Genomic DNA, 27,451 nt, shown 5'->3' with positions numbered 1-27,451 from the left:
CAACATGGATGGACCTGGAGAGCATTATGTTAAGTGAAATAAGCCAGGCAATGAAAGAAAAATACCACATGATCTCACTCATTTATGGAAAATAAAGCACATTATAACCTGATGAACAAAAAGATAGATACAGAAGCAGTAAAGCACCGAACAGACTGTCAAATTACAGCGGGAAGGCTGGGGAGTGTTGGGGAGGGGGGGAAAGAGATCAACCAAAGGACTTGTATGCATGCATATAAGCACAACAAATGGACATAAGACACTGGGGGTGTGGAATGAGGGCATGCGACAGGGGTTAGGGGAGGCTGGGGGAAGGTCAATGGGGAACAAAAAAGGAGATATATGTACTACTGTATGTAATACTTTAAACAATAAAAAAAAATTCTATGGTAGTACACATCATCTTTTAACCCTTTGCACTCGCTTGTTTTTTTCTCGATTCCTTTATTCTACTCGGGATTTAATTTTTTAAATACCCCAGATTTTACAAAGTGTGGCAGTAGAATAAAAAACTGGAGTTTCTTTTCATACAAACTTATTTATTTGGATATTTTTATATTTCAAATTATTGATACATTCAAAGAGTATAAAAAGAGCTGCTACCGATGCTAACCGTGTCGAGTCACACTCAACATCCGAGTGCAAAGGGTTAAGATATGCAGTAGCTTTCTTCAAATTTCAGTTTTTAAGTTAAAAATGTAGCAGCTTTATAGTAGCCATAAATGATTAATTGGAGAAAAACCCGTTAGAAGCTTAATGTATTTTGTGTACTCAGGATTTTCAGCCTTCCCCAATCATGGGTGTTACTAATTATTAGTCAGGCTCCAGGTCACCTCCCATTGTTGCAGCTTCCTGGTGAACATGCTTGCTTGCATCTTATTCTAGGAGCATATCTCCTCCAGCTACTTTGCCACCTGCCCTTTTCCCTCACCTAGGCCATACATTTGCCATTCTACTTTCATTTTGCCCACTGTGTGCCATGAACATTTAATAGGGAACCATTACCCTGCCCCTCCTATAGATGAAAACAACATTTAAACTCTCACAATTTGACAAACATATTGTCAATGAACCATAAACTATATAGAAATTTCCAAGGAACAACTATGAGAAAAATCACAATGAAAATGTGACAATACACACAGAGTGTAACTTTAAAGGTTCTCACTCCAGTTTGTATTTACCCCAGATTCTAACAGAAAACTGCAAGTATGGAATGCCTCATGACAATATTACAATATATAACCAACAATAATGTGACCTTTACATAGATATTAGTACAGAATATGTTCACAAAATTCATGGAGCTTTACCCAGCTGAAAAATTCCATGGTTTTATTTGCAAGTAATTTGCTCTTAGAAAGTCCACTCCCTCTCTAATTAACCTTCTCATGGCTATCCTTGGGAAAAAGCTCTACTTCCTGACCTCGAAGTGCTGTACTTTAAATCTGTGCCTAAAGCGATTCTTTTGCAAGTTCTCACTGTAGCACAAATCAACATGTTTAAGTCTAAAACCTGGTAAAATCTTTCGTGTGAGAAAATATCCAGAAGTCTGGGTTACCTTTGTGTAGAATGCTGTGAGGAGATTCAAAGGGAGTTAGGAGACCAGTATGATGTAACCTATTCAATCATGCTTTCTTTCAAATTTCTTTGGGCTCTTGATTCCTTTAAATCTTTTTTTGCTTATACATACTATTTCGATTAAATTAATGTTCCCAGAAGAAAAAAAAATAACACGAATAAATATTTTTTACTCCCTATCAATATAGTTAATTTTCTCTCTCAAAATTAGAGATAAGGTTCAACTGTAATTCTGGATTTTCTGGAGATTTAATAAAGTTAGTTAACTCTGTGACCTTGGGTACTATCTAGAGCCCTCTCTGAGCCTCAGCTTTTCCATCTATAAAATGCTAAAATAATACAGTATGTACCTCCTCGAGAATGCCAGGCACAGTCAATAAATACACATCTGCAGAAACACTTCATAACATGTCACTAGTCTTAATATTTCCAATTTTAGCATATAACGGTGTCTTTATTCTTTCTGCCTTAAATTAGTTTTCTTTTGTGCAACGACATGGATTTATTTCTGAAACCCAAGGCAGAAATGTAAGGGACATTGGCTGCTCTTTCCAGCAGGGCTTTTGGCCCAAGTATTCCTGCCACATAAGGGGATGTGGGGCCAGGAAGGGAGAGAGGGCTCTCAAGGCACATTCTAGCAGATAAAACCATTACTTAAAAAAAGTTTGAGACAAAACAGCTCTAATCAGAAAATATTCTAACAAAACAGTGCCACCAGGTGTCACTATAACCTAAAGCATTGCTACTTGTTTCTCTTTAGTTGGAAATGTACAAACAAACAAGTACTGTATTATTAGGCTTTCCACACCAGTAATTTACACTGTCATAGTTACTATAGTTATTGAATTCTAAATAAATGAATCACCACAAGCCTTAATTTAAAAAAACCTATACATAGTGACAATGAATGCTAAATGATTTCAAGTGCAGTAAAGTAGATCTTCGGAGATCCAGGATTTAAGATTTTAAATTTTGCTTTTTGGGGGCAAAACTGAAATCCATGATTATAGTGCTCTGTCATTTGACTGAGGCAGATTTATTAATAATATGAAGATAACCAGTGTAAGTTAATTAGGTCAAACAAATTCATATAAATGTGTAAGGTCAGTTTGGGGTACTATCAAAAATTTTAATTTTGCTTTTGGATATTTTTAAATATATTTTTATTTCTATTGATTTTAGAAAGAGGAAGGGAAAGGGAATGAAAGAAACATCAATGAGAGAGAATCATTGACCAGCTGCCTCCTGCACGCCCCCTACTGGGGATCGAGCCCACAACATGGGCATGTGCCCTTGACCGGAATTGACGGTCTATCCACTGAGCCAACCGGCTAGGGCATAAACAGTGTTCTTTAATAAAACATATTTTTCTTCTTCTTCGTCTGAGATTCAATGAGGTTATTGTGAGTCACAGAGCGAATAAGTGATGAACTTCAGACTTGTGGGTCTGCCTGACTCTATAGCTCACACTCCTATTATATAGCAGGATGCCTGAATTATTGATTGCTGTTTAACCTCTGTGGTCCTCTATGGCTCCTATATTTCCTTTCATTTAATCTGTTCAGCTTATTTTCCAGCATGATAGTTTATCTCTTATTAAGTGGAGTCTCCTGCAGTTTATTTATTTCAAATTATCATAGATAGAGCAACTGTCTCTTTGTCGCTGTATTGCTTTCTAAGTTATAAAGTTATAATGGCCAACATTCATGTTTAATACATTACACTACCTACTGCACAGTCCTTCAGTGGATGGGCATTATGTGCATTTCATGGTGATAGCAGCATGCTTTATCACTTAGATTTGCTTTAGGAAATACATCTGGTACAACATATTTGCTGCTGTAATGCCATCAATTACTGTTAACAGTAATATTATACTGAATATTATAAATTTTCCAAATAGAAAAAGAAAATGCATTTTTAAAATTAATTACATCGACTTACCTGAATAGACCATATGTTTTAACAGTTCTGGTTTAACACAATTGATCAGACTTAATAGTAATAGTTAACATGTTGAATTCTTTTCATATTCCAAATCCTGTGCTAAACGCTAATTACCATAATGCCATAAAAAAATCCCACACAGATGAGGAAATTGAGGCTTAAAGTTGCTCAAAATTATGCAAGAGTTAAGATCTGAAACCCAGTTGACTTTTCTCAGCATCTATGTAAACTCACATACTCTAAACAGAGAAAATATTAATGAGTGGAAGTATTCTGTTTCTGACAACTTCATATTAATATCTATTAATACTAGAAAAGCAAAAGAGGCTCAGCTATATCTGGATACTTTATAGTCTTACAACATCATGGGGGACTATATAAAATTTCAAGTTAATTCTCTGGGGATCATGCAATGTCTTTATCATTTCTTGTCTATCAATGTTTCAATATGCAATAATGGTGTAAAGAAATGCCTGCTTCCACAGCTATGAACACATAACTCAAAAAATATAGAGATCACTGCTATTTTACAATGAAAAGATTCAAGTAAATAAATTTGAGTTAGCACTTTACAACTACTAAATTAGCAACATTTAAACATTCAGGTGGGGCAAAAGTAGGTTTGCAGTTGTGAGTACATGAAACAAGAGTTTATTCCTGTATTATTATTTATTAATGATTGTATTACTTTCCATATGAACAACTGTAAACCTACTTTTACCCAACCCAGTATACACATTACAGGCATCACTTCAGCAAATGTTATAATCATGTGTAGCTAAAAAGCCTGCATTGATTTGGTGATATTGCTTAAGGTAATTTATCATAAGAAAATAAAGTGACAGATCCAAAAGTTATATGGGAATATTAGTCATTAGAGAAGACAATTTAAACAGTAATGTGGTACAATGTAGGCATTTGAGTGACTAATATAAAGTATATATTTTTAAAAAGCTTAATATGATTTTCAATGTATAAAATAATTCTCTCTGCACAAAAATGGGCAGGCACTCAAAGTAAAAGGCAAAAACTAAAATATTTGGGTGTAAATAGTAGGGTTATGAATCATTTTTCTTTGAGGACTTTTTAGTTACTACTTTCTCAGTGTTTTAACCATTTTTAAGATAAAGAAGGACATGAGCATCTAGCTTCATAATGATGAAATTGAGATAATTGATGTAATGCTTCTTTTAGGCAGTTCAAATAAAAGATGTTTGCTCACCACACAAAAATATAAAAAGTCCTCAGATGGCTGATTATATTCATTGGAACCTGAATAGGTGACTTCTTATATTTTAAGAAAATGTTTGAAAATGCTTTTCAGCAGCACTGAGGATGGTATCTTTATGCAGTTTTTGCTGCTATTGTATATTAACATGACAGAATGTTTCTTTTGATGGAAAACAGAACCCAGTAGAATGAAGCTGAGAAGAAAATGTGCTGAAAATTTTAAAGCAAATTAGTATTAAAATATTTGGGGACTCTGTCAGGGTACTTAATCTTTATCTCTTTCTAATTATGTTTATACACATAAATTTATCACATATCTTTATTTTTTCATTATATTAAAATTGAAAGTATGTTTCACATTGGAAAAAAGAAATTGATAAAAAAAATCTTATGACAAAAGAATATGTTGTCTTGTTACCTTTGCAAAATAAAATCTTGTAGCCAAGTACACTTTATCTCCTCCCCATCAAGAAAATCTTTGAAAAAAGATAAAATGCTATTATGTGAAAATTAATCTGAGAACTATACATTTTCTTTCCAACTCATCTGAAGGCTGAGGAGTTTGCAAGGGAAGAAAAAGTTCGAATGCCTAAACAAAAATCTGGCTTCAAATCTAGTTGCTTAACCATCAGTCCCCAAGTGTCTCTAGGGAAGCAATAGACATCTGTGGGGTTGCAAGGAGCATAACTTATAAACTTGAAAGATGTATTTCTCCACCATCTTTCTCATCTTTCCAAACGAGAGGAAAATAAAGCAACAAGAGTTTTTTAAATCTTGAGGAATGAGCAAAATAAATAAAAAATAAAATAAAATTGGCCATTTCTTTTTCTTAAAATTCCATATTAAAAGTTTCAGAGAAAAACTGGCGCACTTGATTGATATGCAACCTTCATATTAGTTACAATTGATATTCTGGTCTTGTACATTCTGATAAGTAGTTAAAATGTTCTAATAAGCAGTTGCTTATAATAAAGTTTAATGCATTGCCCGTTATGTTCATTATGCTTTAACTATAAAGATATATCAATAAATATATTTATAAAATTAATTTATCTCTATTTTTTCGGCATTTTATAGGGTCATATGAATAAATTGTCAGCAGATCTGAGTTTAGATATTGGTTCTACTTACCACTTGTGTGACATTGAGGAAGCTCTGAACTTCAATATACTGTACTAAGCTTTAAAAGATAAACTTCAAGGTTCTTAATTGGCATAATTTAATATGTATTTCTTATATTTAAAAATTTTTAGGGTTTACTCTGTACCAGACATTGTTCTTGACTATAGAGATGTAGCAGTGAGGCCCTGGTCTCATGGTGTTTGTGAAGGATCAAAGTCAATTAAGAAATTAACACATAGTTTGATGTGTTTCAAGGGAAAGTATAGTATGATGAATGTTTCAAGGGAAAGTATAGTATGTTAAATGATCATTTGTGAGAGAAAGCTCTTTGAGATGGAGGTGGGTTCAGGTAAGGCCTTTCTTAGTAAAGTGACATTTAACCAGGGAACTAAATGAAGCAAGAGAGTGAGTCATGTGTATATCTGGCATGACATATCTGCCTAATTTCATTTAGGCAAGATTTCCATCTAAGTGGAATACACATTTGTACAGGAAGCTACCATATAAACAGGGATTTGAAAGAAGCCTGGGAAGTAAAGAGGCTAGCAGAAAAATATATAAAGGAAGGGGAGAAGAAAACAGCAATAGTGAGGAAAGGAAACATTTCTTTCTCTTTGTTCAACTGGAGAGGTCTTGTACGGAGTTTCTGGGTTTGTGCACCAGCACCCTGGCCTACTAGGTCCTTACAGGGTGGAAGGTACCTAGAAGTAGGTTTCTGCAGGAGCGAGCTCCAGAGAAAGAACGAATACTGCTTTTCCGCAGTCTTTTCAAATGAGACTACTAAACTTTTCTCAGGAATAACCTTCAGGGGAAAAAGAAAAAAGGAACTAAGCTAGGGTTAAATAGGGTCCCTGGGCCAATTATATACAGTTGTTTTGATATCTGTGCATGAAGTATAGTTAATCTGGAAGTCTGTATAAGAGTCAGCCCAGGTGTACACATACCTAAACAAAGAAGTACTTTCAGAAAATGATTAATACGAGCCCTCTGAATAAACAGTGGGAGACATGGATATTGCATATGCAATTCTCCAAAGAACATTAGACTTGAGCAATGTAGTAAAAATTGATTCATTGTTCTGCTAGGTCTTTTTTTCTCCCTGTGGCAAAAGAATCAAAATTCTCATATGGCAGTTCTAAGTTCAAAGACAGTTACTTCAGATGAGAGTGCCAATTTTATAGCATGCTAACTAGCGTGTGTGAAAGCTATCGCTAGTATGCACTTGAGTTACTGGAGTGAAAGTCTATTAATACCAAATGTTTTAGAAAACAAGCTGTGCCAAATTTAAGCTTCTTAGGGTTTATTTGTTACATAGTTCAACCAGTTTCCCAATCTATCTAGACCTTGACACCATATTTTTATGTTACAATCTTAGTAACTTGAAAAGCTTCCACTTCTGCACATGCTATTTCCCGGCTCTGGTCTATCACTTACAACAGCTGCTTTATGCTCTAGCCCGCCCTTCAGCCTTTGACAGCAGCCAGGCAACAACTGACATTTCTGGTGAGGGCAGGGATGATGGCTGGCTTGTTCATAGCTATAGTCTAAACTCTTAGCACAGGGTCCAGTTCAGAGTAACTGCTTAAGAAATATTTAATGAATGAAAAAATTGATATCTGAGATCCTCTGTCTTAGAGCTTCAATGATCGTTGATCTTTTCTGATAAGGATCTGGAAGAGAAGGCAGGCAGGAGATCATATTTATATAATATGGCTATTGATGTTTATTTCTGCCATTTTGATAGGATTGTGGACAGGCAGACAGAAAATGTGTTAGGCAAAGTATACTTGACCAAATCTCTCAAGATGTTCTTGTGCAGAAAATTAGACTGGATCCCAATAGAATTAGGAAGATTCACAACTGCTGAACAATTGTACCAAAAAACAAACAAAAAAAACCACCCACAAACAAACAAACAAAACCCTGATGATCAGACAGATATCAACTTGGAGGAGAGTGTTGAGAGCCAGGCTTGGTCCTTCCTTGGACCTTTCTATGCAATAGTTTTATTTTAATCTTTATCAATATCCTCAATTAAATTAGTGAATAAAAGCTTTCTCAATTTGACAAATAAGTCAAGCAGTTAGTAATTATGTTGGATAACTGAATCAGCATCCAAAAGGACTTTGACAGATTACTGCAATGGGAACAATCTAACTTAAGAATTAGATAGTTGCCCTAGCTGGTTTGGCTTAGTGGATAGAGCGTCAACCTGTGGACTGAAGGGTCTCAGGTTCGATTCTGGTCAAGGGCACATGCCTGGGTTGTGGGCTCGATCCCCAGTAGGGGGCATGCAGGAGGCAGCCGGTCAATGATTCTCTCTCATCGTTGATGTTTCTCTCTTTCTCTCCCTCTCCCTTCCTCTCTGAAATCAATAAAAAATATATTTAAAAAAAAGAATTAGGTAGCATTTCTAAGAAATTTCTTATGGAAGAAAAGGTGAAATAACTGCAGCTCTTATGAAGTCTTCCGGATAAATGTAAATATCTAGTTAAATTGAGGTAATGGGCCGAACAAGTACCAAATGGGGCAAAAGAGTAATTCATGTGAAAAAGGAATGAGTTTTAATTGACATCAAGTCCAACCTAAAAAACACTGATGACTGCCTCCCAAAAAAGATAATGTGATTTTAGCCAACTTTAAGATACTTGTGCTATCTTTAGAAATCAATCAAGTACTTATGGATCTTCTATCTGCATTGTTCTAGGTACTGTATGGGATAGAGAAGTAGCAGGCATAAAATCTCATTTACTTATCTGGAAAATTAAGTTATGAGGGTCATCAGCTTACTCCTGAATGGGGTCTAATTAATCAGGTACTACTGTAAAATTTAAGCAATGAAGTATACAGGTTGATCCATAATACTTGAGAAAAGACAGTCATAAGCATGAGAAGTCAGAGAAATGACGCATTCCATTCCAAACTCTCTACTGAGCCAAGCCAGATCTGTGAGCTATTAGTACATTGAGGTCATGGCACAACCAAAGTTTGTGGAGTCCTGATAGCAGAGAGGGGAAACAGCTGCTTCTATATAAGTCAAATGTATAATTTACCAAAATACCCAAAGGTTGCATATATTACATCACATTACTCTTTACAGTGATTGTGCACTACCCACCAAAACAGTCACATTTCCTTCTCAGGTAGAGTTTCCAGGGCACCACATTCTCCCAGGGCACCACATTCTCCCTCCTTTGTGCCTATCTTTGGCTTTTTAATTTAAGGCTGGAAAAAGTCACACTAGCGAAGGTATACAAATTTCTCCAAATTTATGGCTCTAATCTCAGTTGGTCCTATGAAGCGCAGAATAGCTTCTACAGTTTTCCTCTCTATACCCACAGCAGCTTTTCCAAACCACCACCTCTTCCCTAGCTACATCCCTCTCAGACATGACCTACCCACCTCACTTTCTATCTCATAAAGTACATTCTGTTCTCCACATTACTGCATCTCAGCTCAAATCTGTTCTGATGTCCACTCATACTTTCTTCTTCCTAGGAAGAGGACTCTCCTTCTGCTAAAGGCCAATTTTTTCATCTCTTTGAAGCTGGTGATATTGTTGAGTTCTCCCTCCTTGAATTCTCTATTAGCTTCATGCCTCTAGCCTCATTTCCTCCTCCTCTCCTAGCTCCTTTTCAGGCATCTTCCTCTGCCCACTTTTAAATGTCATGTTCTGTGAATCTGTCCATGGTTCTCCTCTCACATTGACTAAGGCAGCATGATCCACTAGTCACTCTTCCTGAGCAGGCTCTTGGTCTCTCTGATATATCTGCTCTACTTGTCGGGGTCCATTTGTCCTTCAATATGCTCAACATTTGTTTCCTGAAATAGATCTAAGTGAAATAGATCTACTCTGTATGCCATCTTCTTCTGAAATTCTCAACAGGACCCTACCATAGGTTCTCTCATGTAATCACTGGTTTCCATGCTTTTATCTTCTGTTAAAATGCTAACTCCTTGTAATAAGAGGCTGCATTGTTCTTTGCCATATCTCTGTGTGGAAAGGGCTTAATAAACATCTATAAAGTGAATGGATTAATTTATATGTGCAAAATATGATCTTGTAATGAGGTTCCTGACTCAGGAGACATCCAAACATTGTCTGAATGACCAATTGGTGGGATTCCCATTTGATAGAGATGTGGACCAAGTGACTTAATGGCCCTGCCAAGAGGAAGAATTTATAATGTTATGATTCTGTATCAAGTAAATCTTCTTAAAGTTACTTTTTTTTTAAGACTAGAAATTAACAAAGTCTAAACAGACTGTATTACAAATTGAAAAGTACATTGGTGGTATTTTGTCCTTTTTCTTAGCAGTCATTGAAACACTTTTGGGTAACTATTGCTATGTGTTATGGTGGCACGAGCCACTGGCTAATGAAGACCATTCTTGTACCCTAGACCTATAAACCTAGCAGGCCTTAAAGGAAAGGGATCTTTGTTCCTCAGCAGATGGCCTCAAACTTTCTATTGTAGCTGCTAACCAACCATTGGACCTTATCTGATAGGTGTGCTGGACCTAGGAAACTTGTGTCTTCAGTGGCTCCCTTGGAGACCTCATGTAGTTGAAGTGATAACAAGAACATCTTTTCCTCTACTTTGTGCTATTTTTAACGTAAAGCTATTTGTGTTTCAGGCTTTTAAAAATATCGGGCCTTATGGTGAGAGTATGAAAGAAAATAACTATAATTTCTGGCATGGTTGGAGACATTAAAAGAGCTCTGATTGTTGAATAAAATCACAGCTTTAAACCTTCCTGAGAGATTGTTACTTCCTCATTAATTCCCCCTAAGGAAAATATTTAAGATCAGTACGAAGTTAAGAGACTACAGCTTTTTCTTCTGAGGATTACCTTTCATGAAAATGATAAAATGGAAAAATAATTATTTCACAAAGTCCAATAAAAGAGCCAAATCCTCCCAACAAATCCACAGATACCATTACCCTTAAATACCCTCCACTTATCAGGGGGGAGAAAAATAAAACTTCCTTAGATCCATTCAAATATAAAAACATTCTTTACTACATTGAATTTTAGAAAATCCCATTGTTAAATACTTCCTCTTGAGCTCCTGCCAAATGGGAGAATTGCTGCTGAAACAGACAAGGAATATGTGACCTCCTCCCCTCCCTGATGAACATCAGGGTTACACTTTGGCACACACACAGATCTATTTTCTACAAAGGATGCAGCTTTTCAGAGATGTGAAGGATTTGGAATGAGAACACTGGCCCTCATCAACCCACTTCCTCTATTGGAAGGGAGTCTCCCAAATAGTCCTCTAACGGAAATGCTGGGATGAAGTCACCCATGTTTAGTAAAGTAACAGTAGCCTGATGATGTGACTGTCTCTGAAGTCTCTGAAGTGATACAAAGCACAGCGGTTAGCCTGAAAGTTCACTGGGACTTTTAATAATGTAATTTTAGACAAATATTTGCACAGATGCACACACATATTTGTTCTGCTTCAACAGGACTCATCCAAGTGCTAGTTTAAAAATATAAACACGGGGAAACTGCTGTAGTAGTGACTAACAAAATACAGCAATTAATTGCAAGAGCTGAATACTGTTCATCTAATAAAAAGTAGGAAGCTGTGTGGGAGGAAAAGGAGTGAAATTCTCTAGCAAGTGAGGCCAGTTGGAATTTAATAATTCACTCTGGCAATCATATTTGTTTAGTCAGCAGGCCAATGTTCCTACTGTGCTGTACAATGACAGGGTTAGTCTTCATCTTACCCACCATGTTAAGAGAGGGACTGCTTCTAGCCAAGCTGCATAAATACTACACTGCAGCAGTCCTTGAATATCTACCATTTACTAGTATTACAGATCTCTGAGCAGATGTGTGAAGCCCAGAAAGGACTGTTAATTCAGATATGAATTTGGCTGAGATGACATCAGATTATTTGAAAATGCGTTATTCAGCAATATTTCCTAAGTGGCCTATGTGTCAGCAGATAGTTGTGCTACAGTTATAGGACAGAAAATAGTCTCCAGACTATATTTTTAACATTTCCTTAGTAACAGAAATAGAGAACAAGCGATGGAAAACTCTCATGGTTTTCTCTTTTTATGAAGCAATGTTTTTACTGTTCAAGGATATTTTCCTCATCACTTTTCACTAAAATTAACTCCCTCTTCAAAAGTTAAGAGATGCAAGGGTAAAGAGATTATGACAACATGTATATATTGCTATAGCATCAAATGCAGAAGATGTAACTAATGATCAGAATAACACAACTAGATTAACACCTATTATGCAAACAGCTCAAATTTAGAAAGAGCAGAACAAATGGGCACCTATGGAAGGTCCATATGGGCACTGGGAAGGCAAAGACATGGGAAGTATAAGAATACGTAGCTGCACATATGTCTTTGTTTTCTTGGCTTATTCACTGGTTAAACTAATACTTCATCAGGATTAACTCTTTATTAGTTGTTTTTCATACAGCAGATAGTCAAATACTACCTAGCAAATATTTTTGGAAGTATTTGTGAAAAGAAATCTAAATATTGTTTCAATGGAAGACAGAGAATTAGGTGTTTGGAAAGAGGGGACATTTATGAAGAAGCACAGAGTTTCACAACTCCTGTGCAATAAAAAGAGACTTGTGCAGTTAGTCCCAGTGTGAGGTTACTTCCTTTTTATCAAAAAGCATCTGGCTGTAACCAGTCCCAGCACCAGAGCAGGCAGCAGATTCCCACTGAACACAGCCCAGAAGAGGTCAGCAGCTGCATATCAGAGCTCCAAAGTGGATCCTGGTGGTGCCAGAATGAAGAGTGACTTCCTGGCGGCACATGGGGAGTTAGCAACTTCTGGAGTGCACAAGAGGATGTGATTATCTCAGAGAGACAGTGAGGAAGACTAGATGTAAAAGTCTGAATTTAGAGCAACAATAGATTGGGAGACTGAAATATCTTCAGACTTATACTAAAAGCTATGACCAGGAAGCTCCAATTCTGACAGGTGTGGAAAGAAACATCATGAAGGAAGAGAAGAGCGAAATCGGGGTCAATCCCCTCAGCCACAGCTGTCTATGGAGTTGGTGAAGTGCCCTACTTGGAAAACTGAAAGTTAGTGTCTGTGTATAATTTGAGGGATAATAATTTTGCTTAAAATAACCTTTTCAGAAAATTGTGAATAGTTCCCCTCTAGTATTCCTCACAGTCCTTGCTGAGGAGGGCAGCTGTGATATGGAAAAATAACATCCTATTATGGCTACCTTTGCCAAAATAGTCTCTCCTTCTGAAGGCCTGTCTGACCCAGACCAAAGAACCTCCTGGACTGAGAACAAGCCGGGCCATTGTGACTTAGAAGTATCCCGGTGCTCAGAAGACACCAAGACGGCCAGGAGACAATGGCAGCATAGAGGGCCCTAGATGAACAGAATATGTAATTTTATTTAACAGCTGCGGAAGCTCATTAACTACACTGGCATGAATGATTCTTTACAACTACAAAAAGAAAGAAAAACAGCAGCCTATTTACAGAGGCAGCCAGAACCGACCCTTGTTTTCTAGCTTTCAAGGGAAACAAAACATTTCTGCATAATTGTATCCTATAATTCAACACCATTTAAAAGTGTAGATATTTTTGCACCACATATGTAGAGCCTCCACAACATTCCAGCACAGTTTCTGACTACATGGCTTCCAGGTTCCCTCTGACCTGCTGAGGGGTAACCAGGCAGCATGGAGCAGGCACCTCTTTAGGCACTTGCCCTCCCTGCACTCCCCAACACACCCTGTGCTTCCTCACATCCTCAACCTGAGGAAAGTATGACTCAAATGCCTTTCACTGTTCTTCAGGCTTAGATTGGCTGTTCTTTCTTATGTGATTATCAGCACTTTTTATTCTTTACTTAGGTTCTCTTCCACTTACTGAGTGACCTTGAACAAGTCATTTAGCCTTTCTGTGCTTCACTTACTTAATCTGTAAAATTATGATAGCACCTAACTCACGGGGCTATTGTGAGGATTAAAGTGAGTTAATACAAAGCACTTACAACAGTGCCTGGCACATACTCAATAAATGCCAGCCAATATTTTATTATTACTTCCATTATTCAGGACATCATGTGCCAATATCACTTATTTTACATGTATTTCAACTTCACCTCAATAAAAATTGTCTGAGGGCAGTACTGGAATCTAAGGGGAATTAGATATCAGCACCTTTTGCCCTCTTTCCTCCCTGACTCCCCTGCTCCTACCCCAGATACATACACAAAGAGGAGGAATGTTGTTCTTGACATTTCTGGGCTCAGCTGAAAGGCATGGGCACAGTTTTTATCCCATTTGGATAAACTTTCTTGTGGATGTTCTTCCTCCCAAGAGTAAGCAATATGATATACTCATCTCCTCAGATACTCTATCCTGCTCTAGGCTAAAGGAGTATGAAATGGTTCAGCCTGGTTCACTGGCATTCTATATGGGGATTGGAGAGGATGTTACACTTAGTGATGTTATTATGGTTTTTTTTTCTTTTCTTAGCATGTATTTCCTGTGAGACCTTTTCGTGAAGGGATGGCTGGTCTCCAGCGGGATTCAGGTAATTCTGGGTCTCTGGTCCACATGCCATTATCTCATCCCACCTTTATTAGCAACCACAGAGATCAAGTCTTTTTCAACTTTGTATCCTTCAGTCCCTAACATTCACTATTCTTTATACTAGTGGCATTCAATATTTATTGAAACAATTCATTTTAAAAAATTATTACCCACATTCTGATAGGGTCAGTCAATACGTTTGAGGTCCTTAAATTTCATTTAATTTAACTCATAATTCAAAGAACATTTTATGATAACAAATACTAATCTGGCGCTTACCAGTAAAATTCAAACTTGTCATTATGGTCTACAGGGCCCTGTATTTCCTGACCCTGTCTTGCTCACCTGAACCAGAACACTTCATAATTTTTTGCCTGATCCAACTTCTGCTTATTTACACTTGCTGTTCCCTCTGCCTGGACTGCTTTCCTCCTACCTCATAATTTTGATGGGCTGCTTCTCAGGACAAAGGAGCCCATATCATGAGGAGAAGGGAATAAAGAAAACTTCCCATGAAAAAAACGACATTAAGTATGAGACCTAAAGTATGAGTGTGTGAGGATTTATGTTTAGAAGTAGAGGTGGGTAAAATAAGAGTATTCAATTTATACAGAGGGCAGAGCTAAGACAAAGGCTTTGGAATGCAAAGGAATAGGGAAAGGTTGTTCGGGGAATTGAAAGTTGGTGTGGCTGGAGCTTAGAAAGCTGGGGCAGAGCAGAAGATGGGGCAGAAGCAAATAATGAATAGCCCCTTTAGAAGATGTTCCCACAGAGGGGCCATGCAGCATTATGTAATGTAGCCACTAAGTAATATCTTAATCTAAGATATAATCTATCTACATAAAACCCTAATATGCAAATTGACTAAACAGCAGAATGACTGGTCGCTATGACATGCACTGACCACCAGGGGGCAGACGCTCAACACAGGAGCTGCCCCAGCCCACAGGCCCCGACCAGCGGTGGCAGTGGGGGGCAGAGCCAGTGAGCAGGCGGCACCAGGCCAGCCAACGCAGGTGCAAGCGGGGGGCCCCCGATCACCCCGCAGGTCACCCCACAGAGGGAGGCAACTGGCGGCGGTGGCAGGGGGTGGGGCTGGCAAGCGGGTGGCGCCAGGCCAAGGTAGGTGTGAGCCGGGGCCCTGATCACCCTGCCGGTCACCCCACAGATCGGATCTGATCACCAGCCAGGCCTAGGGACCCCACCTGTGCACGAATTTCATGCACCGGGCCTCTAGTCATTCTTAATAAGAAAAAATCCTGCCTTCATTGGTATTTTCCTATTCTTCTTTAACCTAAAAATAATTGGTAGTTAAAGTTAGTCACTCCCAAGACTCTTGTGTTCCCTTCAGAAAAAGATAGCTTTATGTCAAGAGTCAGAGCAAGGCACTGCTCACCAGGCCCTGGGACTTATTTTCCATTCCTAAACATAACCCTGACTTCTCCCAGCACTGGTCCTCATGTTATCTTGGGTGGGAAACTGAATTAATACTGTCTTTAAGAATTAAATAAGAACCAACAACCAAATATTATTTTCTAGAGAAAAAAGAGAAATTATATTTTAGTAAATTGCATTTTGACAAATTGAATTTATGCTATTAAAATAGTCTTAAATTTTTAGAATTTCTAACAATCCAAAATTATTTATTTTTAATTAGAGATTTAGGAACAAGTTATAAGAAATTAATAAAGTCAGCCCAGAAACTAAAGCTAAAGTACAGAAAGGTTAGATGACTGGTTCAAAATACCACTGAAGATTATTCTTTCTGTGAATAAACAGTATACAAATTTCCTAGATTTTTATTCAATATCTGACTGTCAGAACTTATTATTTTAAATAAATTACAGACTTACTGGAGTAAGGGAGTATAATGAGAACTGGAAAAAAGACAACTATATTTCTGATATGGCCAAGAAAGCCACTTGACAGTGTATGAAAAAGAATAAATGTTTCAAAATTAAATTTTCCAGATGGACAGTCCATAGTTAAAAGATTATAATTCCAAATATAATTTTAATGTAACATGATAATTAAATATTAAAGAATTTAACAAAATCACTTTCTTAATATGTACTTAGAAAGATCTATTATGTGCAAAATATGAATACTGCAAGTTGAATACCTGAATTTGCAACTTTCACCAATTTTCTGACTCATTTCAGTATACTTACACTCAGTGCAAATAAATCTTCATAAACAGGGCAACAATGCTTCCATTCATTAACATCACAAATCCTGTAAATAAATGTATTTCCACTGTGGGAATCTTGACTGTGACACTCTTTTATGGCATTGGAACATTTATTTACATCTTTAACTGCGTGCATTTCTTTAGCTTTTACATACATTTTCCTTCATTAGTATAAGCATTTGTTCAAGAGTTTAACTCCTTAGCTAAAAAGACCAAATCCAAAATTCAGAAATGGTAGTTCAGTCCCTGCAAGGAAGCACATTGATCAACCTACTGTATATAACATTTTATGTTTTCCAACACACTTGCCAGTAAGGTATCTCACATCCTGAAATATCATGGTGTCATTTTTGAATTGAGAGCTATGGAGAGATTCTGATTTTACTCAGTGTTGTTACAATACCTGAAGGAGCTCATTCATTAATTTGTTTAACCATGTGGGGCAGTGAAGCCTTTGGGGACAGTAAGTTCACATTGAGTGTTTTGTGCTCAATGAATCCCCAATCTACTTTGTGTTAATTTGCATTAAAAGCCTCTACTCTCAAAGTACTGGATCATTAAGTTTATATAATAATTAGATATACAAATTAGGAAAAGCAGATTAAGTATCACTTGGCAACATTAACTTGCCCACCACATTCACACTGATGATTTAAAAGTGTGTATTAATTAGCGAGATAAACTTGTTCGTGCATAACAACTAAAGAAGCCTATTAAAGAATATTTATTTGATTGACTACTGTTTCTAATAAGAAGCACATTTATAGGATAAGGTTCCCTCCCCTCTTTTTCTGTACTGGCTTTTTGCCATTAAGAGTAAAAAAAAGTGAAGGGGAAAAAATAATCATAAGAAATCCAATCTCTTAAATGATTTAACAGCTTAGCTCATGCATACAACAGCTATAGTATACACTATTAAACACATCTTCCATATCTACTTAGGATACTTATTCTGATATAGTGCAATACAAAGCACGTCTTTTCCATTATTTTAGTGAGACCGATAAGCTGGTTAACAAAGAACTTCAGTAAGATTTCAGTAAGTCACTTCAAAAATTAAGAGAAATAATTAACCTCTGGTTACTCTTCTAATACAGAAAAACAACTGGCATCTTTGCATTATTTTTAAGCCACCACAAACTGACACTACTTCAAGAGAGATTTTTCTCCCCTGCAATAGTAATATCTAACTACAATTTTAGTGAAAGAAAACAAGGCAATTCTGAGAGCAATCTGTTTGGGCAGAGCCAGGTTTCATAGGTATATCCTCCTAATTCCCATGCAGGCCTTCATGCAGTAACCTTTGCCTCCACAGTCCTTGCTCCTGGTTTTAAGTATTCTTTAGTAGAGGACAGGTTTTACAGATAGCATCATCACAGAATGCAGTGCAGGTTCAAATCAGAGTTTTAAGGTCAGGAAATAAGTATTATTTAAATGAGTCACCAATGCCACTTTTAGAACCTCTTGCACTTCCTTTGAAAATCTCCCTTCCAAGAATGTGCCAATTTTTATTTTGGCAAATTATAAATAAAAACCAAGCATACGATAGCTATGATGATTACTCAGTGTGGTGCTATTTTTTTTAACGTTACAAACTTTATAGCTACACTTAGGTTACATTTATCTAGCCCACATTTTTTACTGTTTTATTCTCAGTAACTGACCTACTGGGGTCCATTTCAAGAATTTTATGTTCTAGATCATATGTTATATTTTATTATGCTGATACAAACATGAAATTTCGAAGTTATGTAAAGAAGAAAAAACACATGAAAATACTTAGCAATAAAGAGTAATTTATGCTAAATATTAATGTATTTTACTTAAGTACACAATAACTTTGTCTAATATAGTTGTAAAAATGTAATACTGTAAAGTTAAAAGTTGGATATTTTTGCAAAATAAAAAAATGTATTCAGATCTTATTCCAAATACATATTGCATACTTTTGCTATTATCTTAAAATACCACTTTAGATTGTTACTATGGAAATATGGGGCACAGGGCATAACAAATAATAGAATTTAAAAACTATCCAGAATGTTTTCTGGAGATTTGTATTTGTTGGTTTAAAAATATTTAAGAATGTTGTAGTTTTTATAAATTAAAATATTCTAATAAGCAATTACTTAAATGAAGAAAATAAACAAATAGAAATGGGAAATGGAAAATTTAGAGGTCAGTGAAGAAAGAAAGGGCATGTGAAATAACACAAAAGAACCTAAAGCAAGTGAAGGTCAAAGAACTAGGAAAAGTTTACCAATTTCTCCAAACTTATAGTCATTTACCCTGGGACACAACTGAGTTATTTACTCTAAGTGTTTTAAGTTTACCTATTAAAAATCAGGCCACATTCTCAATTCCAGACCCCAGGCCTAGCACAAGGAAAGCCCTCACCCCTCCCACCTGTTTCAGTGGCAATCTACTAACCTCTCATGGCCCAGTATGACTAATTTGAGTTTTTTTCACTTGATGGCTTTATGTATGAAGGAAATTTAAAGGCATATATATATATATATATATATATATATATATACACACACACACACACATATATATATATACACATATAAATATATACATACATATATATATATATATATATATATATATATATATAGCCATACCAGCTGAGTGTTCAACCGTAGTTTGGTAAAATTTTAAATGGTGGTACAGTCACACTGTTTCAGTATCACCTCTTATCTACATCATCAATAGGTATTAATGGGGGAACAGAAACTATAATTTCTACATTAATGACAATACCACGTGTTTAGAAGATACTATGTGTTAGAGGATAAAGGATGCTGCCCTCATCTCCTTTTAAAGTGTCTCATTTCTACTATTTAAATATTTCATATTAAACAAATGTTCCATAAGACAAATACAGATTTACCAAAAAAAAACACACAAAACAAAACAAAACAAAAAAACAAGTTAGAAATTAGGTCTTTCACAGAGATCCAAAACCGGGTTCTTTTTAAAAACTTAGCTTGTTTTCATATATTTAGTATAGCATTTTAAAGAGATATATCTTACTACATAAAGCAAAGTTAACAGTTCGATTGAATGGGGGCAGTATTAACAAATGCCTAAAATACTATTCTCATCAGCTAAAACAAGAACAAATAGATTTTTCAAATAAGAGTTAGTTGAGTCAATATTAGTTTAAGTATCTTATTAAACTGAAAACTACTTTATTACTTAAAAACTGAACCTATGAAGAAATAAAAGAGATTTAATCCAAACAAAGTGAATTAACTCTTCACTCTGGCCTTTATTTTTTTTTCTTTCCAAATAATTTCATTTCATTAATAGAAATGTTAGTGAATGGCTCTTTAAAAATACTTATTTTGAAATTACAGATAAACAGCAGGAGAACACAAATCACTTTTTAGAGTGATTTGTAAAATATTGCCTTAGTACACTTTTTATAAGAACAAAAATACTATAATACATTTCCTTACTCCTTCAGGAATACTTTGCTGTTTTTAAAAATTAGTTTTTATTATTGAGAGTATTACAGATGTCTCCCATTTGCAAATTCTATGCAGACACAGAGCACTTCTTCTCCTGCCCTGCTGAAGTCCTCTAAAAATGTACAGAAATGGTTTTAAAGTTAATTTATACCATTTTCATCCAAGCTTTGTAAAAATGTATCAAAGAGAAAGCAAGGTATTCAGTTCTAGTTAACAAGATAATAGCCCCTAAAGCAGCTCCTTGAAGTCCGGGGCAGTAGGCAGCTGCAAACATCCGACTGAAAGCCCATCTGTGGCCTCACAGCTTCCAGTCGAGGATGTTTACAGTTGCTCACTGTCAACAGGGATCTGCTTTCCCTCTGTTAACCTGAAGAAGGTTCCCCAGCAGGTGTTTCTAAGATGTATAGGCAGCAAGTCTGTACATCACTGAAGTCTCATTTAAATAGAAATATTCTTTAAAAATGTCTCACATTCAAAACAAAAAGCTTCATGAATGTCTATTATTCATTTACCAAGTTCCTATACAAGTCTATGATGTACTAAGATGACATATGCAAACAGATTTTATCCATTACTGGTAGCTACAAGGAACAAACAGGCAAAGGCAGAGTTACTTAAAATGACTCCAGCATTTATTATGTAATTAAAATCCTTCCAGTGAAAGTGACCAAACATGGAAATTAAATCATGTTAACAACATAAAGTGCACATTTAACATTAAATACTACATTTAAGTGAAGTTAGACTCTCAATGAAAATAAAAGATTTATTTCAAACATTGTAAATTCTGACAAAAACAAGACTTACGTGATGCTTTTATGTATCACTTTTGCTCTGAAATATGCTCCCAGAAACAATTTGTACAGTCAGCTGGTTTTTGAAAGAGTAAGCAACAATCAGGAGAAAAGTAGAATGGAATAACAAGGTCTACAACAGGCATATATCAGTTTGTGGATCACAGTTTCCCACTGGAAAAACACTGAACCTATTACTCGCAACAGTGACGCACATTAACTCTAAATTTGAATGTTTTGAATTCCACTCCCATTCTTTTATGAAAATAAATGAGGAAAACTGAAGGTTAAGCTCTATCAGTCACTACTTTCCTGAAGTAATTCAAAACCCTTCCTAGTCCAGTGAAAGATTAAGTTGATACAGAAAAGAGGGTGTGCCTTTCCCTGAGATTTGTTTTCAGATGAAGTTACCATAAGGTTCTTAAGTTGCAGAAGTCTTAGTAGTTTGTGACACCAAACCCAAAACATAAACAAATCCACACAAACAGTGTCATGTTTACTGAAACTAACAAATGTGAAGAGCTCTATAAATTACTTTTTCAAATCAAAGGGTAACTCTATCCCATTAAGGTTAAGAAAGTTAATCTTTGAGGCAGCAGGTGAAAACAAGCTGAGTTATGTTGTGGCCTTTTTCTTTATTAACTAAGGGCTTTGAACTATTAAAACTTCCTAGGGAACCATGCTTTCTCAATGGGTCAAGTCACATAGGGGAACAAAGCAAACTTTATCAGTGCGGTGCGATTCTACATTCCAGAAATTCTTAGTACTTGGCATTCCTATACCACTGCTGACTAGAGCTTGAGTCAGTTCACCAAACCCAGCTACAGTAACCAACCTTGTGAACTTCTCACCAAGACACCCACTTCTTTTAAGTTAGTCGCAAATAGACAGGCAGGGTACTCTTTAATTAAAACAGATAAATAACAATCCTTACACCCTGTGAAGACATTGTATAGCAGTAACTGTTTACAAAAAGAAAATATTTCCACTCCCATAAATTTTCCTCAAAGTGACAGATCTCCTACTTGCTTTGGAATCTTAGCACTTTTAAATAATAACTTTAAATTAAAAATGAAAAACCCTAAGTGACTGGTAGTACATCCTAAGCAAACAATCTCAAGGAATAATTCTGTAACAGGTGAAAGATATTAAACCTTAACACAAGGTTGGAAATCCAGCCTTTTGCTCAGAGCTCTATGAATAAACGTAAAAACTTCTCCAAACAAAGCATGAAAAACCATAAGATCTTAGTTACAAGAGTTCATAAATAGAAGGGCATTTAACAAGCATCAATACAGTACTTCACTGTTTATATACATGGGTTTCCTTTTTAGCAAGTCAGCTATATGAAATCCATGTGAAAGGTAAAGCAGATTCATCCCAACTAGGTGCAGAATAATTCTGCCAGTTGGAGACTCAACGTTATTTTGTTTAAGCTATTTGGTTGTTTGTGAGTAATTGACCAGTACCAGTTCTATTTGGAATAGCAACCGCCCAAACGAGTGTGGCAACAATTCCCAGGACAGTTTTTTCTAGTCCCACATACCTGGACGGCCTCTTGCCCTATGGACTCTGCAATTCTTATACATATAGGAAGGGAGCTGAGTATGTGCATTTCACAAAAGCTATAAAATGATTTTGCTATACCTTCTAGACAGAAAACCACTCATCTAGAAAGACAGAACTAAATAAATTTGCTTAAGATCTTGCCACTACCTGAGAAATGTGACCAGTAAATCTATTTTAAAAATCATGAATTAAAAACAAACATGGCAGTATAAGAATCAATTGTGTCTAATACATCAGACCCAGGTTTGTGTTAAAGAACCCTGAAAATCCATAAAAGTCTCCCTACCCAAAGTGCATCTCTGGATGTCTATACTCTAATCAGATTTTGTAATCTTCCCCATATCATTTTGTTTTAACTGTTTGAAGGATTAATTCCTTCTGGCAGTGCACAGTTTAGGACTGACCCGATAGTTTTAAAAATTTCCTTAGCTATCCCAAACTATTCAGTCTTGAACCCTCTTATTGACTCTATAATCAGGTTATTTTCCTAAACTCTGCATAATTAAGATCAGCTTAAATTATTACAGTGCTCATGCTCCCCCACCTCCCTCCTTTCATATACCTAAATTCTCCAGATTTTAGGATATCAGAGTATTTCATACTTGAATGGTGAGATTTTGGGCACTCATCAGCAGCTGGAGGAAATTATCATTACTTTCTTTGTTGATTTATTTATTTATACTAGGTCTGTCCTTTGACCATGAAAATGCAAAGGTGCATGTAAGTGATCTTACCTACTAGAGAATGATGCTTCGTCCTATGGTTCCACCTCTCTTTTCCTGCATGTTCATCTAACCTCCAGCCCCTCTGGTCTCTGAATGCTGCATTGACATCCTAGGAATGGGAGTGTTTCATGTCAGCACAGAACCCAGTGTCCAGGCTCTGTTCTGCATCTTTCCATCCACCATCTCTCTGGAGGCCAAGGTTCCAGGCAAACTGTATCAATCGTACTGGCATTTGGCCCCTATCCCTTCCTTCAGAAAACCCACCTTAAGGCAAGAAACACAAGTAGTCTCTGCTTCCTTCTGTAGAAAACATACATAGAACTGGTCTGAAATGAAAGGAAAATAAATGAACAAACAAAATTCTGCCTTTTAAAAGTAATCTTCATCTTCTTCTACTTATACTTTACACTTAGTAGTCCACAGTGTGTTTTAGCCTACTCCACTTCTAATTCTCATTATATTTTTTACTAATGACAGTGATGAACTTTCCCTTGCTTTAAGAAAAAATAAAAATACAGACCTACCTGGTCCTTGCCTCTTGAAACTGGCCATAGGCTGTAGAAATTTACTGGAAACATTTCCCCATGGATTGTGCACACCTGGAAGATTAAGAAACTCAGATTCTAGGAAGCAAAGCATTATCTTGGATAGTATAGAGCTAACAGAGTTATAAAGAATAAGATCTCTCCTACTCCAGAAAGTAATATATTTTGTTCAATTAACACTCTTTAGTAAAATTATAGTGCAAAATAAGTTGAGAATAAGCTAAATTGTGTATACTCAAGTTTACAGCCTTAACTCTAATACATTTTTGTTGTATGTCAAGCAATGTCTATACACAATCTCATTTTATTCTTGCCATAGTATCATCATCACACAGATGGAAACACCAGGCTTTGAGAGTTGGAATCACATCTATCCCTCACTGCAACATTATGATTTTTTTTTCTATTCTAACCTTCTCTGAGTCATCTGTGGAGCTGGAGAGGGTGTAGGTTTAAATAAATATGATATAGTTAATGATAATTCAATAAAAATGTGTTTTCACTATAAATTGGACATAACAATAAATAAAAAACTTTTTGAGTAGAAACAAATATCCAGATCCATTGCTGATACAATTCATTCAATCATTCATTCATTCTTCATATATTTTATTCATTTGCCAAAATCTCCTTTAAGATAATACTGATTGCCCTAACCGGTTTGGCTCAGTGGATAGAGCGTCGGCCTGCGGACTCAAGAGTCCCAGGTTCGATTCCGGTCAAGGGCATGTACTGTGGTTGCGGGCACATACCCGGTGGGGAGTGTGCAGGAGGCAGCTGATCGATGTTTCTCTCTCATCGATGTTTCTGGCTCTCTATCCCTCTCCCTTCCTCTCTGTGGAAAATCAATAAAATATATTTTTAAAAAAAAAGATAATACTGATTTACAATGGAGGCCAGGGCTACCAAGATAGGATCTATTCAAGCTTATCAGAGTTTTGTGGTTATTATCACCTGACTTTCTCATCATCCTCTCCTATTTTGGCTGGCATTCTCACTAGGGAGGGGGATTCCAGAGGGTCAGGGCATCTCAGTCTTCAGGCTAATGAGGGACTTTCCATCCCTCTTCTCCCATCCCTTCTCTCTCTCTTCCTTCAGCGTTACTGTTAGCAGTTCCCAGGCAACATCCCTCAAACCACCTGCTGGCTCAGCTCTCCCCACTCAGAAATTCCTGCTCCATTAGACTTCGCACAAAGAGCACTCTCACCCAGGTCCTATTTCTAAAGGGACATTAGAAATTTAAGATTAATTTCATTGTAATCATCACATGGAAGAATTCCAAATTCAAACAATCCTTGTTTTTGTTTTTTAAAATCAAAGCTATTAAATTATTCCAAACAGTAAAAAATCAACATGTTTAGTATTAGAAATGCATTTAAAAATATTTTTTTGTTTATACATTTCACAATTTGTTTCTAATTTATGGCAACTGTACATAGTTGATATTTCTATGGATATTTTAGCCAAGCTAAATGATTTTGATGCTCTTAAAAATCTGAAAGTAATTTGCCACTTAGTGCATTTAAAAAATACTTTAAAAAGTATTTCTTAGAATTAGCCAAGGTTAGAGTCTTTTCTTCATTTTATGTAAAATAACATCAATAATTGCCATAGAAAAACAGCCAGATTATTGACATACTCAGAAACTGACTCCTTCTGTAATTATGTAATCAGTAAAACAGGTTACAAAGCTCTGCAGTGATACAAACATTAGATATCCTATCAAATTCAAGAAAAGAAAAGAAAATCTATAGGTATAATATAAACAATACTGTGTCAAAAATTTAGAGCATACATATTTTTCCTTCCTACTTTTTTTGTATTTTGTAAGTTTTCTTTGAGTATTTTAATATAAACATTTAGAAAAAAAATGACTGACCCATTATCCCAGATATAATAATTAATTTCTCCCATATCTCAAGAGTAATATGTAGATAGTACCAGCCATTTCTCAGGAACAGTTCTCCACCTCAATAAATCTTTGAAAAGAGAGATTATATAAGCTCTGAAGGCCATGTTTCTGTCTCAGCCATTATTGTGTCTCCTAGAGTATAACGTGCTTAACATAGTAGGTACCCAAAGTATGTGGGCTGAATTTTTAAAACGTTGATAAGGAGAGTCTTAAAACACACCTTATTTATAATTATGCAGCATCTTTCCTTAGAAATTTATGAGTTCATAGCTCTTTAAAAATAGGGTCTCCCCGCCCCCTTTTAAAGTGACGAAATAGACTAAAATTAATTGGTTCATGTTTAGAACCAAAGCTATAGTATGAAGATGTGATTCCCTAGCCTTTGGTTTTTGAAATTGTCTTGAGACCAGCTGATGCTTCTGTCAAGGTGTAAAGACAGGGAGCACTGGGCCCTTTTGATAGATGACTGGCACAAGCAGGTTTCTGACTGTCACTGAGCCTGTTTTCTCTGTGATTGGACACTACCTTACCTACCTCACAGACCTCTTCTGCGAAATGACTAAAATACGGGAAAGCACCATGCACAGATTAGTTATTCTTCCTTATTATTACCTTCTGATTATGAACATGTTAGGGCAGATTAATCAGAAGAATTTTTACTAAGGGAAATAAACTAATAATGTCATTTGGGCTTTTAAACTTGCTACATGGTCTCATTTGACCTCATTGGACATCAATTTTCTCAACTGTAACAAGAAGGTTAATCAGATTCTCTCTAAAATCCTTCCAGCTATAAAATCCTCTGACTCTAATCCCTTCAACTGCTTGAATTTATGAGGTAGGGGTGGGAACTGGAGTGGGAGAGGGTTGGAAGAGTTTTTTAAATATTAAACATACACGAATCATGGCACAGTTTTCCATTATTGGTGCGATTTTTCTTAATACAAAGAAGCACAATTTAGCCAGACTTCACTCACCATCACTTCCCACACCCACGCATTTTTTAAAAAGCAGGACTATAAGATAGTTTGAGAGTATATTTATGGACACAGTAGTTAGTAGCTGACTTATGAAGCTTTCAATAGAACTTAATTATCTCCAATACTGTCTGGCATGGGAATTGGGTTATAAGTAGCAAAAGAGGTTCATATGCCTTATACTTGTGGCAAACAATGACACAGCATACAGAAAAAGTGACCAAAAAATTCGTATTCAGGGTTGAACCTTGAAATCAGATTGCAAGACCTCTACCCTATTTCATATAGAGAAAGGCAACTTAACTTGAAATAGCTCACGGCATCTCCAAACCAAACACTTTCAGCAGCACTTTACTACAAGTTAATGTATGACTTACACTATTTTGGGCAATCAGCAGCTTAGTTGCTCATGTGAGGACTTTTTCAGACTTTCAACAAAATAACTGTAAACTCACAAGATAACAACTATACTTCAAGTCAAAGAATAGTTCTTAAAAAACTCACGATTTCATCCTATTATATTCACCTAATTAATATGTACTCAAACAGCAGGTTTGTGCTAAATTTGAACCACTAGGGATAACTGATGATGGAAATATAGTGTGACTGGCCCTAATTTTATTTGTAGGTTTAAGCATTAAGAATGGAGGTAAAAAAGTTTAGGTCAACCAAATAGGGCAGCCACAGAAGCAACAATGACAAACTACCAACTATTGTTTTGCTTCTCTTTCCTGTAAGGAAGAAAGAGGGTCTGAAAAGTATGGGATGATTTCCATTAGTTTCTAAAGATGCAGATTCCGTTTCTCCCTAAGAAACCTTGGTGT

At 36.1% G+C, this 27,451-nt stretch overlaps 1 protein-coding gene across 1 annotated transcript in view; it reads right to left on the bottom strand.

Annotated features, from left to right (window-relative positions):
* Positions 1-602: 602 nt before the first annotated feature.
* The window catches only part of LOC307105715 (uncharacterized protein), a gene marked incomplete at its 5' end in the record, with an annotated part of 44,949 nt that continues 18,100 nt past the window's right edge, over positions 603-27,451 (bottom strand). The window contains 3 exons of the mRNA XM_079781619.1: positions 603-23,302; positions 23,458-23,519; positions 23,718-23,792. Coding sequence (XP_079637745.1) covers positions 23,260-23,302; positions 23,458-23,519; positions 23,718-23,792 — 180 coding nt within the window. The 3' untranslated portion in view covers positions 603-23,259. The remainder of the gene's footprint in view (positions 23,303-23,457; positions 23,520-23,717; positions 23,793-27,451) is intronic.

The sequence above is a fragment of the Cnephaeus nilssonii genome, assembly GCF_951640355.1.
Source record: "Cnephaeus nilssonii genome assembly, chromosome: 9".
In the NCBI taxonomy this organism is placed as follows: Eukaryota; Metazoa; Chordata; class Mammalia; order Chiroptera; family Vespertilionidae; genus Cnephaeus; species Cnephaeus nilssonii.
The sequence above is the reverse complement of the archived record's forward strand: the minus strand, read 5'-3'. Positions and strand labels throughout refer to the sequence as shown.